Genomic DNA, 9,871 nt, shown 5'->3' on the forward strand with positions numbered 1-9,871 from the left:
AGAGAGAGAGAGAGAGAGAGAGAGAGAGAGCGAGTGAGAGGGAGAGAGAGAGAGAGAGAGAGAGAGAGAGAGAGAGAGAGAGAGAGAGAGAGAGAGAGAGAGCGAGCGAGAGGGAGAGAGAGAGAACAGAGAGAACGGAAAGAGAGAGAGAATTGAGAGCTTGAGAGAATATATATATATATATATATATATATATATATATATATATATATATATATATATATGATATATTTCAAAACTGGTGCAGGTAGGCGCGCGGGACAACTCCCGCGCACCTACCTGCACCAATTTTGGCCACGTGGCCAAATTCTTTTTTATTTACATTTTAAATATATTTTTATTTTATATATATATATATATATATATTTATTTATTTTATATTTATATTTTAAATATATTTTCAAAAACAGTTGGCCACGTGTATTTAATACACGTGGCCAATTGCAAATATAAATATAAAAAATTAAAAAAAAAATATAAATATTTTAGCCACGAGTATTTATTACACGTGGCCAAGTAGCCACGTGTATTTAATACACGTGGCTACTTGGCCACGCATATTAATACACATGGCCAATTACAAATATAAATATAAAAAATTATAAAAAAAATATAAATATTTTAGCCACGCGTATTAATTACACGTGGCTAATTGGCCACGTGGCTACAGTAACGGCTACTGTAGCCACGTGGCTAATTGCATGTTTTTTTGTAGTGAATCCTAATTAACCATTTTATAAAATTTGGTCTTTAAAAATATTTTCTTGCATTTTAAATACATCAAATTAAGTTTAATCAATTATTTACTCAAATTTCATATTTTAATTGCTACAAAATGTCTTGGACATTACAGTTGGCTTGAGTAGACATGGTGAGGATATGACGTTAGTTGATTTGAAGCTCTGATGCCATAAACAACTTGATAGTTTAATATAATGTGCTGCCTACTGAATACGTATGACAGTGCTTGTATTTATAATCTTTACAACCTTATCAAAGTACATTTGAGTTTTGAATTCAAATATCAAAAACAGAATATCTACAACAGATTGTGAGGATAAGTTTGTTCAAGAAACAGCTGCTGGTGTATCTGATTGTTGACTGAGATGTTGCCTATCTTCATGGGATTTAGTTGTTTGTGAACTGAGATGTTGCTGATCATTAGTTGATCCAATACTGTGTTAGGTCTACTTTACGGTACTTATTGTTCTCTTCTGCTTCGGACTTGTCACAAATGCAATCAGGAAAAGGATTTGCATAGAAAGTCTCCTCTTGCTTATGGGAAGCTCGGGCAAGCCTAGGATATGGTGCTCCAATCCTATTTTTATGTAAGTTCTTAACCTTGGCTGAAAAATCTTCCCAAGATATCAACCCCTTGTCCAATTTATCGATCAACTTCACAAAATGTTGTCTGCAGTAACAATATAAGAGGCATAACGTCCATTAATAAAGTCAATGTTAAATAGCTAGTTATCTTGAAAGTTTAAGTTGATCGATAGGCAACTGTGAATTTAATCATTTGATTGATATTTTAACTCTCAAGTCTCCTCGCGTGTGGACGAGTTTAAACTCAAGACCTTTATCATGTCAAATCACCAGTTATATATCTTAAAGGCTTAATCCGATAAAAAATGATAAATGTAAGTTGAGAATATGGGCCAATAGTTATACATACTTGTCAGGGCTGATGGTTTTCCGAAAACCTTCAAATCTCCTATGACCCTGGACTGCCTTAGCCATATTGCCATCGTAGGTGTAGACAAAAACATCACTTTCTAGCGCTACAATATAGTCCAAGGCAGCAAGTTGGTTCTGGCAGTGTTTAAAAGGTTTTAACTCTTCCTCTGTAGCTAAATTGAAGTGGGAGAAGATGATGGGATACTTTGCTTGCAGTGGCTTAATCCCATTTTGACCATAAATTTCCCCGGCAACTATGTAAATTTTTGTGTCAGAAGGATAACCAATTGTCTCAAGGAACACGGCAACCTCTCTCGGGGTCATAGGGCATGCTCCTTGTAATCGCCGCTCTCTGCCATCAATCTTTTTGTCCTTCCAATGCGACACGCTCCTCCTCAATTTCCAGAGGTTCTCAGACTCAGCTTTGGTAAGATTGTGATCGCAGCCTGTGAAGGCGAGCATGTCCTTTTCATATCTGCAACAATTCATGCATATTTGCTAGTTTTAGTGAAATTGGACATTGAAAGACAATATTCCTAGCTTGATGTCAATATGGGTGCGTTTCAAAACAAACCACACAATTTTAAAGGTCAAACTCCAATATTACCAAAAGCTTATAATTACGTTTCTAAATCGCACATTTTGAAATTACAAACCTAAACGGATCTATAATTCGATAAGTACCTTAAATGAAGTGCAATATATGGGTTAGTATTATTCCTAAGCCTGTTGACCAACTTTTTCCCAAGATCTTCGATTTTGGGGGTGAACCTGAGAGCCTCATACATTGCCCGGCAGCGGAGCATTTGGATGGAACCAGCAAGACCATTATTAGCAAGGCGAGAATCAGTACGGGTAAATTTGAGAACCTTATGTCGCTTTAATAATGAAACCATCTCGCCTCTATAGTAACTGGGCTGCATAAAAATATATGGTTGAATTCAAAACCTCACTACTTTGTTAGAAAATATTAATTTGAACCATATTTTCATACCTTCGACCAAGAAACCGGGGGCTTGGTGGGGGGATCAACTGCTGCAAACTGTTTTGGGAGAGACTCTACAATATCAATATCATCTTTCAAAACTTCAATGAAATTCTTCCAGTTGAAAATGTCTTGAAAGTCACTGAGAATTAACCACAAGGAGATCGATGATCAGGATCTTATTTTTTTCACCAGTCTATGTATTAATTAAACCTATTGGAACCAGTAGTCTGATCAAGAATCCACACCTTGGATCAGTCCAAAAAGAACTGTGATCTAAAGAAGGAAGAACCAGAGTGGCATTCATAATCTTTGCCACGGCAACCATGTCACTTATCTGCAATAAAGAAGACGTACACTTATATAGAAGATACTTTTAAGACTACGGAAAGTTCTACTGCAGACGCCTACCCCAGTTTTCATTTGATTCAATCCCCCGTTTGCATGTACTAGAATGTAACCGTTTGTTTCACTTCCACTCCCTGAAAGAAATATAATACTTGTAAGTTACAAAGATTGCAACAAATAAAAGTTCATTTAGCCTTGAAATTTTGTTGGACAAAAGTAAAATTTGGAACAAAATTGTGAAATATGTCGTTTAAAAGTGCGTTTTGAAAAAACTTGTGGCTTAAAAATGCAAAAAGAATCAACATTTTCAAATTGTAAGCAATGAATGCATTTTTCACAATGTACGATTTAAAATGCAAAACTGCAATTTTAAAAGTCAAAATCGTGATACTACCAAACACTAACTTAGCTTAGTTTTTATAAATGGATATGAAATTTGTTGGACATACTTCTTTCTTCGGCCGAAGGGTTGATACATTTATAGTAGTTGCCACCATCTGGCTGCATCCAAATTTCCGGAGTCGGGGCCACAAAATTAGACCTCAACTGTACGTATTATATATGAACATCACATTATATTAACAAACTAGTCAACATAATATTATCACAACAATCAAAACAATTAAGCAAAATTCCCACATGTATCAAGTTCAAAGTAATTCACTAAACTAGTATTTGTGTAAATCTGTGTAAGGTTATGTCATTTCGTGAGGTACAAAATTAAGCTAGTTGAGAAGATAACTTTTTGACATATATATCATTGAGAAACCCAACAGGATTACGAATAATATTGATTGGAATATATCTAATTATGCAGAAATATGAATACAGCAAAGGATCGATGAAGTTACTCAGCAGACATGAAATCTTCAGGTGAGATATCTTAGAAAACTAAGACAAAACTTTTAATTCTCTTATAGTTGTTAGGTTTGTCGCATTATTATATATGTTCGGTTCTCATGCCATAATAGCAAACAAGAAATCGGTATTTGGTGAAAAGCCAAAATCTCTTCGACGGGCATTCCCCCATAAAATGAAACTGAATTACTGTCATTTTTGAACGAGTAAATCTTTTCCTTTGCCTAAAATATCTAAAAGTAGATTATCTTCAACTGGTGCAGGAACACCGCATGCAGGTGATGATAACTAGCATATCAAAACCCCAAAGAGAAAGAAATTAAAAAATATATTAAGTTTTTAATTTTGACATGCAGCATTGAAGATAACTATAACGAAATCAACTTATAACAGCGAGCTGACCGGGAACTTCTCCGGCGACAATATCCTTGTACTCGTAGTACCCACTTCGACGTCTTCCTCAAACACAACATTGTTTGTAACTGCTGACACATCTTTAAGCCTGGTTCGAAAACGGTTCTCCCCCATACTCAATTCGTGAAAGGTACTTATCAAGGCAAACTTTGCAAGCAGGGAAAGAAAACCTAGAAGCATCAAACCCCCATAAAGCCGACGGCCCGGCCTGAAGAGCTCCGGAAAAGGCCGCACTTTCCTTCGAAAAAACGCATTGTTTTTCATATCAGATTGCCAAGGATGCTGTCCTTCTGTGCTTTCAAACACCCGCCTTCTTGTCATGAAGTGAAACAATCCTGGGGATGAACCGTTACGTGTGTTATGATCTGTAGCCCTTGACATAGAGAAAGAAAGAACGAGAGAAAAGAGAACATCATCAGAGAAGAAATGAAGAAAGAGACATGGTGGAAGGAAATGGCTGGCAAAGGCTTTTTTCTCTGTCGTTTGGTCAAGATTTTCACTATTATGGGAAATTATGGGAGCGAAATATAAGGAGAAGGAGACTCTAAGTCTCTAAGTATGCGAGTTTGTGATTATTTGTCTCTCTTATTCTCGTTCGTTGGTCAAAATGCATGGAAGAGTAGTTCCACGTTCAAGAAATGTATGTTTCACCGAGAAATGTTAGAACCATATTTTTCTTCTGAATTTTTATCCGTCAGCATTACGAGGAGGTAATTGTAAAATAAAAATATAATATTTAGCTCATACACGTTTTATGTAATTGGAACAAAAGGTGAAAAAAGATTAATGGTTTCGGCTTCGTTGAAATTGAGGTACGGTGTTTCCGTAGTATCCGAACACATGTTTCAGTTTTAACGGGTCCGGTTCTAATTAAAATTGGCTTGCAAAACTAACCTTAGATTAATCCATTTGTTGCTCCATCTTGATCGATCTCATTCATCTTGATTCCTTTTATTTAACCGTCCCTCCTCAAATGAAAAGATAAAAGGCTTCTATTGCCTAACATACAAAGTAATGACCCGATCCTCATTGCTCGCCATGCAATGCGACTATGGGCCTTATTTTTTCTTTTCTAGGCATGATGGAGACCAAAATGGGGTGGGTCTCCTCCAATATAGGGAAAGAAAGAAAGAGCTCATGTGTTTTTATAGTGAGTGGTGAACCAAGTTTATAGGGGTAAAATTAAAAGATTAAAAATATATATTGATTAAAAATATTACTAAAGAAAATAAATAAACATGCAATTTAGAATTATTATATTTTATAATTTTTTAACTTTTGATTTTTCTTACTATTTTATCATATATTTAATTTTTTTATGTTTTTATGTTTATTTGCACATTGAACAATGCATGGCCAATTTAATTTGCTTGCATGTTTAAAATTAATACAATTTGACTCATCTTAGAAAATTAATATGGGAATTTTCTTATTCTCGAAAGAAATTTGAAAAGTAAAATACATATAAGAAAAGTACCATTTTTTTTTTTTTTTTTTTTTGCATAGAAAGATCAGTTTGAAAAGAATAAATTAAGAGAGAGATATTTTTTTTTTTTTTTTTTTTTCCATCTATCGTGTTATTAAAAATGGAACCAACAATAACCTTAATATATATATCACATAAAATTTGAAATTTTCATTGTTTAACTTCTTAAAAGGGGAGAGCATTTCCCCAATAATGGGAAGGCTTTTATCTTAAGATATTAAAAGATAGAAGTAGAAAGATTACCCTTCTTTGCTTTACAATAGAATAGAAACTACATATTACCTACAATCAATTTTGTAAAACATTTTTATAATTAATAGACATTCAATAGGAAAATGAATATATATATATATATATATATATATATAGCATGCCATCTTTTCTTTTCTTTTTTTAAGTGAAATGATTCATTAATTTCTTTCCCGGATTATTTTACCATCTTCTTAGTTTTCAAAATCGCCATTGGATTTGTGGGCTTAGTGTATGGGATCTACATAACACCACAGATTTAATAATAATTTTAATTAAAAGTGAGATGATGGGAGAAGAATTAAGAGATGATATATAACACGCCTCTTTTCTTAATGGGCCATTGGGAACAAACCTTTCAACTTATTTATTTTCCTTCTGCATTATGTTTGGAATCCATATCTTTCTCTTGAAATGTCATTTATTTATAGAATCTCATTTATTTTTTCAATGTTTTTAGGGGCCCAAGGGGCATTTTCCATTTTGTCCCCTCTCGCCCATCCTTAGCTCCGCCTATACTTATAGTTATACATTTGAAAAGTGTTTTGTATTTTGAATTGTTTGTTAATGGTTTTAAGAAAAGTGTGTTTTTCGTTTCAACAACAGAAAATATTTTTCAAAATTGTTATCAAACGGAATTTTCTAAAATAATTTTACTTTGGAATTTTTAGAATTTTTTTAACTATTATTTTAACAAAATGTGTTAGATTTAACCACATTAAATACAAAATTAAGATCCTCAAGAAGACTAATTTCAAAGCTTAATTATGCTGTAGCAAAGTTGGTTGCTGCTCTTAGTTTTTTTGGGTCTTATATCTTGTAATTGTCCTGTTTTTGCTGTTTTGAAGCTTTGTGCTTCCCCTTCACTCTTCCTATGTATTGGTAAGGGGAAAAAAAAATTGGAAATATTTAATAAAAAATAATAATTGAGATTTAAGCCAAAGTAATTTAAAGAATCGTAATCCATCTTTTATAATAGCAAATTGGGCCTGGTAATCCAAAAATATGTTTCTCGGGAGGTAATTGGGCCTTGTGAGTTGGCCCACAAACAATGCGAGGCCCTCATCACTTAAGCTCATAGACGTAAAAGGTTTCTAGTAGACTATTTCGGTCTATAAACTCACACCTCTCTTATAAATACCTGACTCTAAAAGTGTCGTCAATTAGGGTTTTAGGTTCTTACACTACTTGGCCTCTCTCGGTTCTGCTTCCTGAAGCGAGCGCCTCCAAAGCGAAGAAAATGGTGAAAGGACGGCAGGGAGAGCGAATCAGGTCTGCGACCCTTGTTTTCCGTATATATTTTCCTCTCTCAGAACCCTAGCTTTCCAAATACTTATTTTTCACGCTATGGCTATGGATTTTTGGAGCTTAATTTTTTGCTTTAATCTTGTACTTGTTCCCAGGCTCTACATCAGAGGAACAATACTCGGCTACAAGAGGTAATAGGATCACTTTTTTGTTCTTTTTTTTGTGAATTTTTTTTGGTTCGTGTGGGTTCTGTTTAGATGCTGAGAGAAACCGAGAGAAAGTGAGTATTATTAAGATTTTAGCTGGGTTTTGGTTTTCTGGGTTCCCAAACGATTTAAACTAGAGGGTGTCGTTGTATTGATGTATTAGGTAGATCGTAGTTACTTTCTTTGTAATGTACTAGTTTGTTTTATTCAGTGTCTATTACCTGTTTGGATGCTAAGCAAATCTAGAGAATGAAAATGAGTTTTTTTTTTTTTTTTTTCTGGGTTGAGGTGTTTGTTTTGTTTCCGGAGGCTCAAATAGTGATACTATTGGATTTAGGGTTTGTATAGTTTGTTATTTATGCACACACTTTCTCAGCTGATAAATTTAGGGGGCAGAGTTTTCTAGTGATATTTGTAGTGTTTAAATGTTTGATGGCGATGATGGTTCAGGTCCAAGTCGAACCAGTACCCAAGCACCTCGCTGATCCAGATTGAGGGAGTGAACACAAAGGAGGAGGTTGCGTGGTATGCTGGCAAGCGCATGGCTTATATCTACAAGGCCAAGGTGAAGAAGAATGGTACCCACTATCGCTGCATTTGGGGGAAGGTGATTAGGCCTCATGGTAACAGTGGTATTGTTCGTGCTAAGTTCAAGTCGAATCTTCCACCAAAATCCATGGTATTGTAAAGAAGCCGTTGCTTTAATATTTATCAAATGGGTCTTAATAAAGAGGTTTCTTAGTTCATTGTGTGTGGTTTTTTTGCAGGGAGCTAGAGTTAGGGTTTTCATGTACCCCAGCAACATATGAGGTGCTTATAGCCCTTTTTTTTTTACCTCTTATCATTTGCACTTTAAATTTTAAGTTTTATTGCAAGTATGCTTGAGATTGTGGCTTAATATATGTTTAGATATCTAATGATAATTATTTCGTTTTCTTGTGTTTATTTTTCAATTCTGTATCCAAAATTAGTGTAGGGCAGCTGCTACGACATGGTTTCAGTTGTCACACAAATGTAGATTTATATTTATGTGCAAACATTTCATTGATTGTATCCTCTCAGCTATTCAATGGATTCTAGGCTTTTCAAGCTCTGTCTTTAGATGATGCTACGACATGGGCTCCATGGGGACACAAATGTAGATTTATATTTATGTGCAAACATTTCACCGATTGTATCCTATAAGCTGTTCAATCGATTCTAGGCTTTTCAACCTTTCTTTCTTTAGATGATGTTTCTATAATCTCTGTGGTTTCTTAGGATCTTTACCAGTGATCTTACTTTTCTACGGCTTTTTTCTCTTTGGTGTCCTAATTTTTTCTGCAATGGTTTATACAGTCATAATGTGTAGTTGAGCCACCTTCTCTCGCATGATGTATACTTTGGAGTTTGTTGCTGTACTCTATATCCTTTTATATGGTTTGCATCTAAAGGCATGTATAATATCAATTTTTGTCTCTCTAGTCCCTTGAATTTTGACCGTTTGGTAACAATTGTTTGAGAGAATCAGAGATCTTGGTATTATTTGTTATTTGCTGATCTGTTTGACTTAAGAATTCCTTACGGGAACTAAACTGAAGAATAACCATATGAATAACACTCATTTTCTCTTTCTACCCAGTGATTCACAACTGTTTGAAAGAATGAGGGATATTTAGTTATTCTTGATTGTTCACCAATCTGACATACAAAAACCACATTTGGACTAATTCTTAACGTTCTTGTGATCATCTGTAGTACCTACTGACTGCATGCATAATTGGCAGTTGGTTTGTTTTATAGTTGGAATCTTTTTTTTCTGGTACTTAATTGCATCTCATTTTTCCTGGCTGCTCTCAGGTTGTGTAGATGCTGGATTGAGCCGGGGGAACATGTGATAGTTCTTTTTAGGCCAAATCGAGTTATGCTGTTACTTCTTTTTAAGAGCAGTCGTGTTTTTGAGAAGAATCATTTTTCTTTATTTAGGTTGGTGGATTGAACATTGTTCGACTCTTTACTAATTTCATTTATAAGTTTCCACCTGTTTGTTTCTTGACTTGAGTATTTGGATTATCAGCATTGATAGAAATGGATATTGAGCAATATTAGTTCTAGGTATTTATGATTATGTTAGGTTTGGCAAAATCTTTATTCCCCCCTCAATCACGTGATAGTTCGTTTCATATTATGGTAGTTAATAAAAATATGGTTTTTGAAATTATATACAGCTTCGTTGGGAGAGAAATCAATAAATTATATTGTATAGTTATTTTCTGGTTTCAATGAAAAAGACCTACGCTCTCAAATTTTACCATCTAATTGATAATTGGGACAATGTTCTTTTTAAATTACCAAAAGATTGTCAGCGTGAGGCCAGCAAAAGATTAAAAAAAAAGGTTCTAAAGTTGTTTCAATAAGGCA

At 34.4% G+C, this 9,871-nt stretch overlaps 2 protein-coding genes across 2 annotated transcripts; one reads left to right on the plus strand and one right to left on the minus strand.

Annotated features, from left to right (window-relative positions):
• Nucleotides 1-1,161: 1,161 nt before the first annotated feature.
• On the minus strand, nt 1,162-4,603 carry LOC133863422 (O-fucosyltransferase 28-like). The gene is made up of 8 exons (XM_062299358.1): nt 4,271-4,603; nt 3,460-3,556; nt 3,074-3,144; nt 2,911-2,999; nt 2,672-2,804; nt 2,362-2,594; nt 1,676-2,152; nt 1,162-1,411 (listed from the first exon to the last, which is right to left on the minus strand). Exons 1-8 carry the CDS (start codon nt 4,601-4,603, stop codon nt 1,162-1,164), a joined length of 1,683 nt encoding a protein of 560 aa, XP_062155342.1.
• A 2,534-nt stretch (nt 4,604-7,137) lies between these two features.
• On the plus strand, nt 7,138-9,578 carry LOC133862746 (large ribosomal subunit protein eL33w). The gene is made up of 5 exons (XM_062298604.1): nt 7,138-7,289; nt 7,421-7,456; nt 7,922-8,150; nt 8,239-8,281; nt 9,311-9,578. Exons 1-4 carry the CDS (start codon nt 7,258-7,260, stop codon nt 8,278-8,280), a joined length of 339 nt encoding a protein of 112 aa, XP_062154588.1. The 5' UTR covers nt 7,138-7,257; the 3' UTR covers nt 8,281; nt 9,311-9,578.
• The last annotated feature ends 293 nt before the right edge of the window (nt 9,579-9,871 follow it).

This window comes from Alnus glutinosa, chromosome 3 (genome assembly GCF_958979055.1).
Source record: "Alnus glutinosa chromosome 3, dhAlnGlut1.1, whole genome shotgun sequence".
NCBI classification, from domain to species: domain Eukaryota; kingdom Viridiplantae; phylum Streptophyta; class Magnoliopsida; order Fagales; family Betulaceae; genus Alnus; species Alnus glutinosa.

Bases quoted from the DNA above. Each gene is read 5' to 3' on its own strand.
- LOC133862746 (XM_062298604.1), top strand. From the start codon at position 7,258: ATGGTGAAAGGACGGCAGGGAGAGCGAATCAG. The intron at 7,290-7,420 runs GTCTGCGACCCT...ACTTGTTCCCAG, and splicing joins CGGCAGGGAGAGCGAATCAG to GCTCTACATCAGAGGAACAA. The intron at 8,151-8,238 runs GTATTGTAAAGA...GTTTTTTTGCAG, and splicing joins ATCTTCCACCAAAATCCATG to GGAGCTAGAGTTAGGGTTTT.
- LOC133863422 (XM_062299358.1), bottom strand. From the start codon at position 4,603: ATGACAAGAAGGCGGGTGTTTGAAAGCACAGAAGGACAGCATCCTTGG. The intron at 3,145-3,459 runs GTATGTCCAACA...TATTTCTTTCAG, and splicing joins CCCTTCGGCCGAAGAAAGAA to GGAGTGGAAGTGAAACAAAC. The intron at 1,412-1,675 runs GTATGTATAACT...TTGTTACTGCAG, and splicing joins AAAACCATCAGCCCTGACAA to ACAACATTTTGTGAAGTTGA.